This window comes from Chenopodium album, chromosome 1 (assembly GCF_948465745.1).
Source record: "Chenopodium album chromosome 1, dcCheAlbu1.1, whole genome shotgun sequence".
NCBI classification, from domain to species: domain Eukaryota; kingdom Viridiplantae; phylum Streptophyta; class Magnoliopsida; order Caryophyllales; family Amaranthaceae; genus Chenopodium; species Chenopodium album.
Window position 1 is genome coordinate 85,790,542 of NC_137834.1, and position 17,305 is coordinate 85,807,846.

Genomic DNA, 17,305 nt, shown 5'->3' on the forward strand with positions numbered 1-17,305 from the left:
AATATGATGATTAAATTAAAATGGAACGAAAGGAGTACTAAGAACACAATTGTGCTACGAGCCTATAAATAATTACTGAATGTCATTAACAAAGTGGATGAGTATGGGGGACTTGGGTAGGGCCTAGGGGTGAAGCATGACTATTGTTGAGCTCCCGAGGAGGGGGAAATCATTAGCTGCTACAAGCTAGTAATTCACAGTAAATGGGCCCAGGGCCCATCAACACGTTTCATGTGGGCTTTAATTGGGTCATTCTAGTGTTTGTTCCCTTTCTAGTGTTGGACCTACCTTACACTCTTCCCGGCCCACGTTGGATATGTCGTAACCTTTACCCGCAAACTTTTTCTATGACAATGACTAATCATCCAAACCATCCTTTATTCAATTTTTACAATCACGTATTCTAAACAGTGTTAATTCACCACCCACCTTCAAACTTGCCACTACAATAATGTAAGAATTTATATAAATGGTATAAAGTAAAAGTGAAAAAAAAAATGGATGAAAATGAAAAAAGTGAGTAGGATTTAAACTTCATGTTCGTTGTTGAATGAGAATTCAATTACGAAATTAATACAAGCTTACAAATCACTATACAATGCTTCAATGTTTGTATAAGTTTAATTAAAAATAATACAAAGTAATTAATATAATAAAGTCACTAAATATATATATTTTTTTCTCTTTATGGTTAAAGAGAGCAGTCACAATCTTTTTAACAACTAGGAATCACAAAGACAATAAACAAAAGTAATAAAAATATGTTCGTTACAAATTTGTAAATCATTCTCTGACGTGAAGCCATTCCCCTTAAATCCTCCAATATGACTGAAAACATTGCTCCATCTTCTTATTTTCAAGCACTTGTATACCAAATTGTGTTTTGTTAACTCAACAAATAAAACTTATTTATCAAACCAAATAAATACGAATTATATAATTACTTTTTAGAATAATTAAGTCAAATGCTAAATTTCAATAGCTATGATCAAGCCCCAACTCCAATTACCAAACGCCCCTTAATGGGCTCACTAGCTTGCTTTTTAGCAACAATCATATTCTCCTTTAAAGCTTTCCTTGGATGTTCTTTTCCAATCTGTATCTTTTTACGGCCCATATTATGACAAGCTTTTAATGGGCCTGATCTAAGACTATTGGCCCAATCAAACCTCTTATGATCCAACTTAGATGATTTATTATTCTTACCAAGTTGAACCCTACCAATATTGTTGTTATCCCAAGGTTTCTTCTTAATTTCTTTAATTTCAACTTTGGTCCCTCCTTCCATCTTAATACTAATGTGGACCTCAGATAATGCCTTGATTTTGTTACTCTGTACTTGTTCATGAGAAGCATGCTTGTCCCTTTGGTGTTGGTATAGCCGATGAAGGCGGAGCGCGAGCCGATATATCTCTTCTTTGATTTCTCCCTCTAAATCTTTTTCTATGTCCATCTCTAGTTCTTTCTTGATAATTTCTTCTTGGGATGTTTGGATGTTGTTGCCTTTGTGACTTTGCATTTTGTCTTTGCTTTGATTTTTTTGATGATCTCCTTATTTTGTTTCTTGGCTTTTATTTACTCTTCTTAAGCTGCATCAGTTACAAAAAAAGTGAGTTAAACTTTACTGGGGTGTAACCTAATTTTTAATATCATAACACCTAGTTTTATCAGATGTGATTAGTATGCCTTTATTTTAACATGGGAGTTGTGGGACCATTTAAATAAAGGCCCATAATTACAAAATATTTGACTATCCAACTATGTGGATTCTCCACTAAATAGGAGTCTAGGTGTATACAATGCAACGTAATCACATACAGGTTTCACATATTACATGGAGTTACACAATGATGGGCTTTATACAAAATGATTCTCCGCTAAATAGGAGTCTACGGAGCTCACATGCAAAATTTAGGAATGTGAGGTTTACACAATTACATTCGAACGTACTATTATTTTTATATTAGTGAATATCTCCCTTTTGATTGTTAAAAATAAAACCGGATAAAAGGTTATGTTTTACCAGAAATATAATGTAATCTTTATAGATATCTAATTACAAAGTAAACATGTGATAATAATATAATATAATGAAAACTATCTAGTTCTCTCATTAAAAAGAGCTAAAATGGTATTCTTGTGTCGGCGCATGCACGAGACATGTCTTGTGGTTCTCCTAACATGATCTCTAGAGAACCTTTGTGGTCGTCTCAGCCATTGAGTAAAACATGCGTCATACACAAACACATAAAAACCAACAAATAAACTAAAGAAACAAAAAGACAAAGGGTAGAAAGTTGAAAAGATGAGGAAAGCTATCATAGTATTATACCAGGATGATGATCAAAACAACATGAGCACCTTTGTGAACTCCATCTTGTTGCTATTATATTTTGTTGCTTAGCAAATATGATGAGTATTTTTTGTAGGATAACTTTTAGTTAGTTGGACCACAACTTAAATACACCAATTGAATCAAAGAATTGATGTGACTTAAGAGCATGAAAGAAGCATGAAAATAATCAAATGAAAATGACTTAAAGTTTGGCTTATTTAAACTATATCATCATTTAAATTTGATTTATTCAAATTTAGGCGCCAAATATCTCTAGCTAAAATCATAACTAGGAAGAAAATTATGAGACTAAGGACTAATAATGTTATAGTTGAGGAAGCAAATTGATAGAGTACTTAACTTTGAAGGAAAATACAACTGTACAAAGGGATTTTTATGGGTTTGGCCAGCCTTTGAAGCATAATATATCTTGCGTCACATGCATTTACATGCACATGGTTTCTGTGTTTTGACAAATACATACATCAATGTCATATAATATAATGTAATGTTTATTGTTTGAAGCTTTAAATTGTGAATGTCCTATGTATTTGAGCCAATGTTGAAACAGATTTGCTCATGTTGTCTATGTTTTGGGCCATGGACCCATTGATGGGCTTGATTTATTGGAGTACCTTGCTCTCAATTTCTTTCTCCTAAAATATTTTTTAATTTTTCTTGAAGTAAAAGAATTAAGATAATTTAGAATTGTCACTATCTTTTTTACATAAAATATTTTATTTTTTGAATAAACATTTATTCATTGCATTATATATTAAATAAGATGTGATTTAGAGGAAAATTGGTTTTAAACTTAACCATTCTTACTTTATTTGAAATCTCATGCAATAAATTTAAACCTTATGTGTGATTATTTGATAATGATAATTTATACATACTTCGCATTGTATTATTGTAGGGGCATTTTATATAAGGGAGTGTTCTGATCACCTTAAGAAATAAGTTTTGGAGTTAATCAAGTCTAATTAGAGCTAATTAGGTTCAATCATGTTACCCATAAGGCTATAAGTCAATAATATGACATGAAAAATTAGGAATAGCTAGGTCTAATGTCTAATCAAGCTCAAGTACAATGGTTTTTAATTCCTAATGTGATATGTGCAGTTGTGTTGTGTATTTGTGGTAGGTGTAGTGCTAACAACTTGGTAGCATAGGTTTTCATGTTGGTTGTACAACAATTTTAATTTCCAACATAAACGTGTTTTAACTTTCAACTAGTGTATACCCCAGGTGATGCCTCGTATTGCTAGTTTGTGTACTTCTTGCTCTAATTTAACAATAATGTTTGACTATTTGTATAGTTCGTGTGTGTAGTAGTTCGGGTGTTGCCTCAGATGCCTTTTTTTTTTAACATCATATGTATTTATATTCTAATTTTGTGAAAAATAAATAAATAAATTCTACTACCTCTAATTTACTTAATAAATGAAAGGAATATATAATATTATGTGAAACTTGAAACATTAATAATAGTTGATTGAGATGATAAATATGTATTACCGATATGTATTGGAGACTATGGGTTCGAATTTTGTTCAAAGCATATCTTATTTTGTTAAATAAAGTGGTTAGCTTATGTGTCACATATATTTTGGATGATGACGTGGCATTGTGACATAGCATACATACATTGAAGAGTGACACATGACATCGTTCCTTTAAAAAGAACACCCGAGCATACCCAATGGATGACCAAAAAATCTTAGTCATGGATTTTTATATAATTTATCTCTCTTTCCACTCATCCATGACTAAGTCACATAACCAAAGACTCCCAATGGTTGCCGAAAATAACTTTGGTCATGATAGGAAATAGCAAATAACAATTTCTCTCTCTTTCCCATTTCCTTCCAATAGTATTTTGCTACCTGTCAACTATTATACTCATGACCAAAGCTTTGTCTTGGTCATTCCAATGATCAGGTCATCAGCATCTCTCATCCTTCTTTCATCCAAATTTTTTAAACCAAAAGTTGTTTCTCTCTCCTCATGACCAGGTCATTGGTCATCCAATAGCCTCACTCTTATATCCGTAGTAATTACTGAAGACATTAATTTCTTACATTTTAATGCCAAGAAGCAAGTTTTTTTTCCCTTGACATAAAAAGGCAAGAACACAACTACACAAGAAGCAACAACATTGTGAGCATAGAAGAAAACTAAAGTCTCACACACTAAAAAAAAAAGTGTCACAAACACAAACCGAACTCGAACTAAAACAAAGCCGTTTGTCAAGTACAGTACTCCGTAACAAAAACAATAATCAGTCAAACACGTTGACTTTATAAAACCCAACTACTTTCCCCCTTTCCCCCTTTTCATTCACCTCCGTATAATTGACGGCGCATCTCCTTTCTCCCATGACGACTCCGTCCACCGCTAATTCACGAAACTCTTCACTTTCTCTCTCCTACTCCACTCCTTAACCCCTTAATTTCTCGATCCTTCTACTTTCAATGGCGACAATTTCGCCGGCGATCGCCTCCAATTTCACCCCACCGCCGTCAACGGCGGCGAAATCGAGTAATTTCTTTTCCGGCGTCGGAAACCGAGGGTTTCGGTTGAATTTTCCGACGAAAACGACACGTGTCAGGAAAATCGGGAATTTGTCGGTGTTAGGTTGCGCGGAGAGTAGGAATCCACCGGAGGAGATTGATCTGAGTGATCCAAATTGGAAGATTAAGTATGAGCGTGATTTTGAGCAGCGGTTTAATTTGCCGCATCTTACTGATGTTTTCAAGGATCTTAAACCTAGGCCTTCTACATTTTGCCTTAAAATGCGGTAATTCTTTTTATTTTTTTTTATTTTTTTTTGAATTGTTTTGATTATTTGATTTATCAATTTTTTTTTTTTTAATGGTTTTGATATGGTTGAAATTGATTATTTTGTGAATTTGAGATGCAGTAGACTGAATTATGTGTGTCAGTAGTTTGTTGTTGTTTGGTTAGTACTTAGGGCCTCTTCTGTTCCACTTAATTTCAGTTCAGGCAGCTCCGCTCAGTTTCAGTTCCTGATTTTCAGTTGAGTTGTTTTCAGTAAATCGGAACATGTCCTTAGTAGTAAGAATTATGAAAGAAAATAAGTAGCTTAATGGGGCTATTAGAAAGGCGGAATTAATGGTTGCATATACTATTTTGTAATATAGAAAGGATTTGGGATTAAATTGACCTAAGGTGAGTGGTATTTGGACGGATTTAGAACACAATTGGCAGGTGGATTTGTTAGACTGTTAGGATGAGTGATTGCATATTTGCATGTTACAACACCTAGGGTGTTCTTGGAAGGATTTTGTATTAGTAAGTGCAGTTGAAGTTGCAGACATTGGGAATATAATAAGAGATCACTAATTGCATTTGTTTGGGAATGTGAGGCAGTGATCAGGAGATATTGAGATAATCAGCCAGGAAAGTAGAGGATTGGGATGAGGGGATCTAAAAATTCGGGGAAGGCCAACTTGGATGGAAATAGTTAAGAAGGATATGAAGAAGTTGGGTTTGGATAAAAGAGAATGAAAGATGAGGTTTATTGTTGACTGCTGTCAGCTACATTGTGATTCTCCTATAAGAGCAAGCTATTCAGCTGCATGAATTTTAATGTTTGTTGGGATGTAGGATTAATAGTTCAATTATACGTTTTCAATTGGCTCATTAAAATGAGGTATGAGTTGTATGACATGTTTAGTATTTATAAATGAAGTAGAGTAGTTAACTAGAATAACTACTACTCTCTCCGATCCTTTTTTGTTCTTTTCATTTAGAATTGAGTGTAAATTAAGAAAAGAAAATTTTGATGAGCTAGAAACCATTAAAGTACTAGATACTCTACTACATTAAATAATCCCACTTTTCAAAAAAAAAAAAAATGGTAATTAATATGGAGTTTCATTAAAGAGAATGATAATTAAAATGTATAATCATGTATAGGAAAAGCAATTAGTGGAAAATTGTTTAAAAATTTGTACCGAAAAGGGAAAAAAGGTTATAAAATATTTGGCGCATACACCGAATAAATAAAAGAAAATTGAAGGAACTTTTTACCATATATGGAAAGAAATGAGAAGAATTTTGTAAACTTTCCTAATTGGGAAATGAAAGAACAAAAAGAGTCGGGGAGAGAGTATAATCTAGTGCTTTATACTTTGTGAGAGATACGGAATGGATTTATGGATGATAATGACTAGTGAAATTTACAAAACTTTTGACGCTTCTTTGTTTGTTTTTATTTACTATAACACAACAAACTTTAATTTGACTACCTTTTGTAAATCTATGATTATGATAAAACATAGTCATGTAGGATCTCTGTTCGTTTATAATCATCTCAATGATAATTTCTACTTATTGATGACTAGAGATATCAATTGTTGCAATTGTGCATTAGCTGATTTGATAAAAGAAACGTGCCAATTAAAAATAATGAAGTATTGATGATTAAAGATATTAATTGTTGCACTTGTGCGTTAGCTGATTTGATTAAAGAAACGTGCCAAATAAAAAGAATGAAGTATTAATATGCTTCACTCTTACATTTGCTATTATATATACTAGAAAAAGTCAAATGGGGTTTGTTAAATTTGGTTTTTTTTTATGTATCTTCAAAATATCTTTAAAAAAAAAAAAAAAAAAAAAAAAAAAAAAACTTCTGGATTATTGATAATTAAAAATAACAATGATTGAAGTTACATATTGACGTGCGTGAAAGTGAAAATATTGTGTTAGATACATGATAGTTGTGTTTTTTTTTACATTAAGAAAGGGACTAATATATTTGCATTATTACAATCGATGTATAGTTGTATGGATAGTGTTATTGATCATTTTGTTCATTCTTTTTCATTATTAACTATATTTTATTTGAATATTTATTTTAAGGTCTCCGGTGAGTGAAGATTTTGCAGGTGGGTATCCATCAGATGAGAAATGGAATGGATACATTAACAACAATGACAGAGTTTTGTTAAAGGTGCATTATATTTCTTGATTTTAAGAAAAGTCTAATTATATATGAATCTAATTATTTCATATTAACAATTTCAGGTCATCCGCTATTCCTCGCAAGATTCAGCTGGTGCAGAATGCATTGATCCTGATTGTACCTGGGTGGAGCAATGGTAATTTTATTGTTTCTTAGTTTTTGGCCAATATAGTGTCTTAAGTCATTATATTACAAGATTAGAATTGTTGTTAAGTATTTTATATCTTAAGAGAGTTAGAAATCAGAATTGTTGTTATTATAAAGTCATGAGATAGATATATGGTTAGTAATACAATAACAATGACTACAAAATCAAATGATATAATGAATTAAACTTTGGAGAGATGTTTAATACAATTAGTATAAGAAATGGGAAAACTCAAAGTTGATTATTAGTGACTAATGGTTGTATGGTGAATTAATGAATACAAAAATAGATGGTAAGGTATTTATGTTATTAGTGAAAGGGCGTAGGTTCAACTTGATAAATATTTTGCACCAATTCTTATCATTAATTTTTGAGGCAACAATTCTTATGGTAAAGATGAATTATGACAAAATTAAGTTATTTTTTAGAGTTTTAATAATATTATATATTTTGTTTAATTACTTGTTTATATAATAATTGGTTTTTAGTATTCAAATTATGAATTCCATTAATATCAGTAAAATAATGATTATGTCTTTCATTCAATTTGTTTTAGGGTACATCGTGCTGGACCAAGAGAAGAGATATATTTCAGACCCGAAGAAGTGAATGCAGCAATAGTTACTTGTGGAGGTCTTTGTCCGGGTCTTAATGATGTCATTAGACAGGTTCGTTTAAATTCTATATTTTTATGGAAAAAAACCTGAAATTTGTATTATGATAGTTTGATTGTATTATAGTGAATAATTGTATATATAGATTATAAGAAATTTTTGGATTTCAGATTTGGGGATTTAGAGGATATGAATATAACACGAATTTGTCACTTAACGGGATGTATTAGGATAGTTTAGTATGAATTTGAATCAAGCAAATAATATTATGTTTGTTTTTAATTTTATTTCCTTATCTCATTTTTGTTTTGTTGCATTTTATTTACAAATTTACCCTGAAGTGTTTTTTTGGATGCAATCTATCCACCTAATGGTTTTGATATGTTATATAGCTATGTTTTTTTGGACTGCTTTGTATTGCTATGGATGAGAGTATAACTGTTTGTTGGAATGGATGTGTGTATGAGATGTGCCTATTTATAAACCTACTGGCTACAAGACCTAGAAAATTCTAGATTTTTACCCACTAATTTTCTAATTTTGTAAAAGGTTCTATTCCTACAAAAGTGATCTTAAGGACCCTAGAACCTTTTGAATAGCACCAACCTTTATGCTATGCATTAGATCAAGTTTCTAAGCTTCATCTTAGAAAATTAGCTCGACGATTGTCTTCATTAGCCCAACACATATGACAAATTCAAGTTTCAGCCCATTTAAATCCTGTTTAGGCTCTCAACCAGCCCATTTTTATGTTGGTTGTCCTCATTTAGGTTTATACTAGGAATTTATGCTTATTATTAAATAAAGCTCTAGAGTGCATGGTTGTTGATTAGTGCCCCTATGTTGCCATTACACCCATACCCCAATGACGCTAGCATGGGGGACAATGAGTCGGAGCATGACAATGCGCCCTGGGTGCTCTTCATTGAAATCACCTTTGCCTAGACAAAAAAAAAGGGGGGGGGGGGGGGGGAGAACATTGGACTTAAATTGCCTTGCACGTCCTTAAGCCCACATTTCAGTGCACCCCTCAGTATACATCTCATAAACTCCCTTGTTAAGTTTACAATTAATTTTTTATATAGTAAATTGATAGCGAATTTTGAAGACATCATTGTTAACCCATGGAAGAAACAAATAATTTGAGAAGTTTTTTGTGAATGTTTTGCAGTAAATAAGTTTCTCAGCTTTTCTAGTTTCCTTATCTCCTGATTTTTCTTTTTGGTGCAGATTGTAATCACACTTGACATATATGGTGTAAAAAACATTGTAGGCATTCCATTTGGGTATCGTGGTTTTACAGACAAGGGCATAAAGGAAATGCCAGTAAGTCTTCTTTTTCAGCCTCTTTTATCAATTGGATAGACTTTGATGTTAGTGCTAAATATACAATTTGTTCTTCTTGCATCCGAATTGAATATTTTTTTTTTTTTTTTGTCTATGTATCTTGACGTAAGATGCATTTCTCTGTTATATTCAGCTATCACGGAAAGTTGTTCAGAACATTCACCTCTCTGGGGGGAGTTTATTAGGAGTTTCACGAGGTGGGCCAACTGTCAGAGAAATTGTGGACAGTATGGAGGTAGGTTAAGGTTTGTTTTTGTTGCTCACTCCTGCATCTCATCATTTGAAAATAGTAAAAAGGCTACTTGAAACCATGATTGATATAGGATGCCTCTGATTTCTTATTGATTACAGGAAAGAGGAACTAATATGCTTTTTGTTCTGGGTGGAAATGGAACACATGCTGGTGCAGTAGCAATTCATAACGAGGTTTAAGATACTTCATATTGTACCAAACACTTTACTTTTTCCTTTTCCTTTACTATTGTTAGGAAAAATTGTCAACTACCTATTTATTATGTACCACTTCAATTTCTTTTTTTATGCAACTGTTACATTTTTTTGAGGCTTATATCATAAAAAATTGCCTTTAAGCTAATTAATGACCTAATTTGAGACTATCTTAGACTTCGCCCAACTCTAATTGACAATTGAGAGTAATTACTCGCACCATTCAACCTTGATTGTTTAATAATGGTTTATTAAAGGCTAAATTTGTTTTAAAAAATAAAAAGGCTAAATTAGGTCCTATAAAAGTTTTCCTAGGAAGGGATTTATCATTCTCAATTTTTTTGAATGTTTATAACTTTTGGGAATTGTTCTATAATATATAGTAGTTGACAAACATTCCTTTTTTGTCAATTGAAACTTTAATTCCATTATTTGTGCTTGCGATAACAAGCAAGCTATATGAGGTTATTTGAAAGTACTTCAGGCCTTCGATTTCCCTCTCATGTCCACATTCATAACTCAAGCACCTTATTTGTATTCATATGAGGACTAAGACATATAAACCTGTGCCATTTAACTTTATTCGTAGGCTGTCACCTGTGTGGGTCTGTTATGTGTAGGGAGGTAGGGAGGAACTCACTTTGTTCTTTGCTTCTTTTGCTATAGTGCCGAAAAAGACGAATGAAGGTTTCTGTTGTTGGTGTGCCAAAGACTATAGATAACGACATTTTGCTTATGGACAAGACCTTTGGTTTTGATACAGCTGTTGAGGAAGCACAAAGAGCCATTAACTCTGCATACATTGAGGTTGGACCTCTTATCATGAATCAGCCTCTTGCTGGTTTATCTCTTTCTCAAGTTGCTTATTTGTGGTACAAGTTGGATACAGTTAACAATTTGGCTTCTAAACCCATACATAGTTTATACTTCTTAATCTTACTTTTGACTGCTCCATTTAATAGGCACATAGTGCTTATCGTGGTGTTGGCCTTGTAAAATTGATGGGTCGAAGCAGTGGTTTCATAGCAATGCATGCTTCCCTTGCTAGTGGCCAAGTTGATATTTGCTTGATACCAGAGGTACCTTGTTGAACTACAAATTAAGCATTACACACTAACTTCCTGAGATTTGACCTATCACTAAAGTGCGTGTTACTTTTTATTCATCCAAGGTACCATTTCATATACATGGGCCGCATGGTATTTTGAGGCATCTCGAGTACCTACTTGATACAAAGGGATCAGCTGTCATCTGTGTAGCTGAGGGAGCTGCGCTGGTGAGTTTTCGTACCATCCTTACATTTTGAATTTGTTGGAGCGTTTGCAGCCTAATTGATAGTTTGCTTTAGCAAGATATATATCAAGGACTGACCTTGACGTTAAAAGGGATCCAATTGTCAGCTACTAAAGTTGCTGAATTTCTCAAGCCCCTTATTGTGGTTTTTCTTTTGATGGTTTTTAACCTAACGAGAGAGTCTTTGTAGTTTATTGTGTACCAATGAAACTGACCATAAACAGTTTTGCTGGAAGAATCTTAATATTCTGTCCATTAATGACTGTAAGTCTGTAACAATATGAACAAGAGGTTGTAAGGAAGGATTTATCTGAGAAAAATATGTGGGTAGAAAATAAATAGATTATGAATATTGCTGGCTGATTGTTCCTTTTTTCCCCCTTTTGTATGTTAATGCAAGTTGAATATTTTATTTAGTGATGGGGGAAATCTGCCACTCCTAGAAATGTAAAATTCAGCACATCTAATTGTTTGTTCCTCTTTTTAAATGCAGAATCTTCTTGAGAAAAGTAATGCCACTGATGCATCAGGTAACGCTGTCTTTGGTGATATTGGTGTGCATATTCAACAAGAGGTTAGTGTTGGTTTCTTCTCCTTTGACTTCTTTCTTTCCACTAAGATAACTTGAGGTTCAAAGCCTTGCTGATAAACACTTGTATCTAATGGTTAAATTGAAGTCTGTTTGAGCTTCTCTGGAATTCGAAATCATTTATATGCCGCTTGGGTTTGTTGGGTATTCTGGAGGGTTGATGAATAGAATGTTTATCGGCTTTCACTTACAGTACAAAATATTGAGGGGCTATAGAATCTTGGTTGCATTTTCCTGATGTAATAACATGTGCTATACTGATGATGTAAGAGGTTGCAAGGAGAAAGGTAAGTATTGCAAGTCTGTCCTACCACAAAGTCTTGTGGCAAGTTCTCAAACCTTACTTCCTCAAAATGAGGGTGTTTAACCGACTTTCTCAAAATGAGGGTGTTTAACCGACTTTCCTCCTCCCTCTTGGTATCCATTTTAGTGCTTCACTATATCAATTGCTTACTTGCGGTTATAATTTACAACGAACATTAGGGCATATTTCTATACTTTATAGTTGAAAATATGTTGATCAGACCCTTGCTTAGGCAGAATCTTATGCACAACTGTTGGTGTCCTTATTTATTTTGTATGATATCTTTGTTGAAGTTTTGGTGCTTTATTAGTGATATGGTTACCAATGAGTGCTCTCTTTGGGCTAGATCCTAATGGTAATACATAACAATCATGAATTCCCAAAACATTAGAAAGGATTCTAATGTTTTAATTTTCTTATACAATACGTAGCCTGTTGCTTTGAACAAAAACTTTCATTGATCATCTTTCTGTATCATACTATGCTTAACTGCATGTTATTTGCTTTACCTTAGATAAAGAAATATTTTAAGGAGCTTGGAACATCAGCTGATGTCAAGTACATTGATCCTACTTACATGCTTCGTGCAATTCGTGCAAATGCCTCAGATGGAATCCTCTGCACTATTTTAGGGCAAAATGCTGTAAGTCTTCATTTTCCTCTACATTTATGATTCCAAATTTCTTATTTTGGTTTTGTTGGAGGGGGTGGGATTCTGGGATGGAATATAACTAGCTATAACTTGCTAATATAAATACAGATTTTACATAATGCTTGCTAGGATTTTAAACTTTTAGCAAAAAGTCAGAAGGAATGCTTGTAAACTGAAGCATCATGCTTTATTAAGTTTAGCTTGACTGCTTGAGTCCTTATCCTATGTTGTTGGTTCATGGCATCGGAAATATATAAATGACGTGGACAAAGTCGTACTATCATAGTATGCTGAAAGGATCTTGAGCTATAAAGCTAAATTACCATAATATAGCATTCAGATCCTTACATGGCATTTAAGTATTGTTTGAAGAGGTCTTTTTGGGCATTCTATTCATTGCCATTAAAAAGTTCGCGAAAAAGACTGTGTCCCTCCCCTCTTTCCTTTTCATTTCACCCATGTTCTATATCGTCCTCCAATTGCTTTTCCAGACATTTAATTTTAATGTTACCTTTGACATGTACCCTTAATTTTCATTCTCAAGTCCAGATTTACAATACGGAGGAAACAATATGGAAAAGAGGGTTTATTTGAATGAAAGTTGATCTATAAATCCATTAAAAGGCGTTTGTTTGAATGAAAAATGGACTTAGAGATTGGTTTTGTGTAATTTCTACACCCAAGGATTATTTTCTAATATAAGGCTCAACCTAGGGTGGTATGTAAGCTATGACTTAGTACCAAATGACCTGTTCATGTCCATAAGAGCACCCTAGTAGTTGGGATACTGAGGGCCCAAATCAGCAGGCTTTGGTTCGTGGATATAGACCCATCGAGCAGAAATAATCATTCTGGTCCTGGTAGAGGTAGCAACCACAATGTAAACCGATAGACTAACCCATTACACAAAAATTCAAGTCAGCAACATTTTGGAGTTGTTTTGAGCTTTTAAGGCCTTTTGTTTTCTCCTGTGCTCTTTAAATTCAATAGGATGTTCATGTTATAACTTATATACTTGTCATTTGTTTCTATAAACTAGTTGAAGATATTTGAATTTAGTAGCATATAGCTATATTTTATAATTAAGGTTACTAGGTCATGGCTAAAAGTTAAGTGCAGAGAAATATGGTATTTTTTTGGTTTGTATAGATACTAGAGAGCTACAAATAACTGTGGTGTATGTAGGATTCGATCCCAGATTTCCGCCTCTCTCCTCCCCCCCCCCCCCCCCCTTTCCACAGAGAGACTTTTACCACCATCTTACTGGTTAATATTGGTCTGCAATTTAGATATGCTACCAAATATTGAAGTTGAAAAGAGCAAATGGTTTTTGCAGGTTCACGGAGCATTTGCTGGCTTCAGTGGAATCACAGTGGGTTTGTGTAACACTCATTATGCCTACTTCCCTATACCTGAAGTCATAAAATACCCACGGCTTGTGGATCCTAACAGCCGTATGTGGCACCGTTGCTTGACCTCAACTGGCCAGCCTGATTTTATTTAAACAATTGATTTCATATTTTTTACGTACAGAACTTCCACGTCTCAGGACTCAGGAGAAACACTAACTTATTGAGGAAACAATTTAAAGTGGATATTCATTTAGGGTAATAAGATAGATTGATTTAAACACTCTTATATGTAATTTTTCTGCAGTATAGCTTTTCATGCCAATTTTTTCAAGGCGAAGAAATAAATTTTACTACTACGTAGTTGTTTTGACCAATTTGGTGTTGGTCCAGCCGTCCAGGTCATGGATTGTACGGAATGTGTACATTGTACGTTACATTTGTAATCTTGAATTATTTTTTATCGTAATGAAGAGGAGTGGTAACCTCAGTTTATAGCAGTTGTGCTATCAATCTAATGCTTTGATTGCTGTCAAATTTGCGATGTACAAGTCAGCATATATTGATGAACATTGCCAATGGTGTGTGTGAGGTTAGCTGCTAGCATATTGCCTATTTAAGCTTTTTTGCAATGTAAATTGTGGTAGAATAGTCCAAAATAAAGTATCATACAAGTCTTGTTTGTTACAACAAATAACTAATACTTGAAATCATTGTCATAAATTATGTAATTGTTGATGTAGGATTAAGAAAACAATATATATTACCTTCGTTAATTATTTTGTGTAACAAATGGATATTATTTGTGAGACATAAAATATTCCTTTGTTGCATGTAATAATTAACAGAGGTAGTATATTTGGTGGTTTATAGAACCTATGTATATCGGTTGGTTATATTTGTAAGTTTGTATTCGCTTGGAGTATGCAAACTTTTCGTGAATACGATGTTTTTTTAGCTTGATTTGTAATCTTCTACATGGTAAAAAGATCGAGGCTCTATTTAACTGGTTAACTTTTAGGTGTTACGGAGTTGCTATTATTTGTGTACAAGAATATAAGTTGTATGTTATATACGGAGTTACATAGAGTAGCCATTTATTAGGTTTTTCAAAAATCAAAATTAGCAATTTGCTTTTAAAAGTTTGGAGTATCTTATAACAAACGTCTCACATCCAAACATCCTAAAGGGTTAATTAAGATTATCGAATAATCATATACTTGGTACTTGACTCTGTAATAAGAATCTGTTAAGTACCCTACACCATATTTCCAATAAAGAGTACCATAAATACTGTTACATCCATTAAAATATGCCTGAACAAAAACTCTAAAAAATGACCAAAAAACTGGCAAATTTACCAATCAAAACTTCAATCATGTGTCATGAATAAGAATGCAGTTATACAATATAGTATCAGTAACTTAATTTTCCCAAGGAGCTGACTAGTCAAAGCCTTTACATCTCAAGTAGTAGTATTACTTAATTTTTTTAACCGCATGCAGTTCTTAATACTTTGTTTCTGATACAAGTTTTATCTTATCCTTCGTAGTAAATTGTAAATATTAAAATAATCTTAATTTCACAGAATCTCTTAAATTGGTTGCCTTGGACCAAGCATGTGGTTGCCATGATTAGACATAAGAATAGGATTACAATATCAAAGACTTGCTACTAAATTTTTAGCATATGCTTACATATATTTAAAAAAACAAACACTAAGTAGTGACGGATCCAGGATTCTTTGGGGTGAGAACAATGAAATGTTCATAGATACTTTAATCATGATATAAACAAAAAAAAAGGGGATTAAAAAAGGAATTTCAAAACTAATCTTATGATTATTTAGATGAAAGAATTACTAGCACTATTGTTTCAAAAAAATTCCTAGCCCTTGTTTGGTTGACATTCTAAAATGGGGGAATTGAAAATTCATGGGAATTGAGAAAATGAGAAGTTGTTTGGTTGACATAAGAAAGCAAAAATGGGAGAAGTGGGAATTCATGGGAATTTCAACTTCCCACAAAACATGGGAAGTAAATTACCTAGCCCCCCCTAGGTAAACCAAAATTCATGGGAATTCTAATTTCCCTTATTGCCAACCAAACACATTTAAGAAATTCTTAGGAATTTCATTAAGGAATTAACTTCCCATGAAGTATAAATTCCTATGGGAATTAAATTCCCACATCAACCAAACAACACCAGTATTGAGATTAGGTTAATATCACAAGTTGCCACTAAACTAGAATTCCTATAATACTACTTCCATTTCATATTATTTGTAACGAATTGACATAAAATGTGAGTAGATTATATTAAATCGTTGCAAATTATTTAAAACGAAGGTACTCCGTAGTAATTTAGTTGATCACGTTTTATGCTGATATACGACCAGAAAAAAAAAAAAAAAAAAACACGAGATCATATCTAGTTAGAATCTTGCACTCGTGACTCCTTGACCAAAAATAGACAAGTTATGAGCATTGTGGAATTCCATTGAATTAAAACATTTGTAAGACATCAATAGTAAAACTAACTAACTACAATCCAAAGGAATCGACACAATATATTGAATCTTATGGTTTCCAGCAGAAGAAGATAATAATGGGGTAAAAGACTTCTGAACTCTGACCAAATAACCCATCTACTACGTATTTTGAACTTTCGTTTGTCACATTCATCATTTTGTTTGAATTCTTGAATTATTTTCAAATAAAAATGGAATACTCCTAAAATTTCTCTTATTTCTGTTTTTATCTAATTATTTTATTCAATGCCTAATTCTTTAGGCAGTATGTGGTTTCTTGGAGGTTGGAAATACTCTTGAGATCCACCACCTAGACTTGCAGCAACTTCTTTACTTTGGGTCTCGTGTTGTTTAATTTCTCAATAATCTTTCACTCTTTGTAAGATCTTGATAATTATAACAAGCATCGTAATTAATTACTGATGCTTAATTAATTAATCAATCCGTCTTTGATTTGTCAATTAAAATAGTTAATAAATATATACACATAATGACGCGTGATTTTGTTATAAATTTTCAAATCTTATATATATATATATATATATATATATATATATATATATATATATATATATATATATATATATATATATATATATATATATATATATATAAATAAATAAAGTAAGCATTTTTGGAGAGTATTGAGAGCGCCACATAAGAAAGGTATATTTTCAACCAATTAAAAATTAGATTTCTAT

General features: G+C 32.7%; 1 protein-coding gene across 1 annotated transcript; it reads left to right on the forward strand.

The window, feature by feature from the left end:
- The first annotated feature begins 4,671 nt into the window (after window positions 1-4,671).
- LOC145559921 (ATP-dependent 6-phosphofructokinase 5, chloroplastic-like) lies at window positions 4,672-14,574 on the forward strand. Its single transcript, XM_081621200.1, has 13 exons — window positions 4,672-5,138; window positions 7,229-7,319; window positions 7,394-7,467; window positions 8,036-8,147; window positions 9,324-9,419; window positions 9,574-9,675; window positions 9,792-9,866; window positions 10,554-10,694; window positions 10,850-10,966; window positions 11,059-11,163; window positions 11,674-11,754; window positions 12,588-12,716; window positions 14,062-14,574. Exons 1-13 carry the CDS (start codon window positions 4,813-4,815, stop codon window positions 14,227-14,229), a joined length of 1,617 nt encoding a protein of 538 aa, XP_081477326.1. The 5' UTR covers window positions 4,672-4,812; the 3' UTR covers window positions 14,230-14,574.
- Window positions 14,575-17,305: the final 2,731 nt, after the last annotated feature.

What these genes read in the sequence shown, in the direction of transcription:
- LOC145559921 (XM_081621200.1), top strand. Translation starts at nt 4,813, where the DNA reads ATGGCGACAATTTCGCCGGCGATCGCCTCCAATTTCACCCCACCGCCG. An exon ending in TTAACTCTGCATACATTGAG is followed by an intron (nt 10,695 to 10,849) that starts GTTGGACCTCTT and finishes TCCATTTAATAG; the next exon opens with GCACATAGTGCTTATCGTGG. An exon ending in CTATTTTAGGGCAAAATGCT is followed by an intron (nt 12,717 to 14,061) that starts GTAAGTCTTCAT and finishes TGGTTTTTGCAG; the next exon opens with GTTCACGGAGCATTTGCTGG.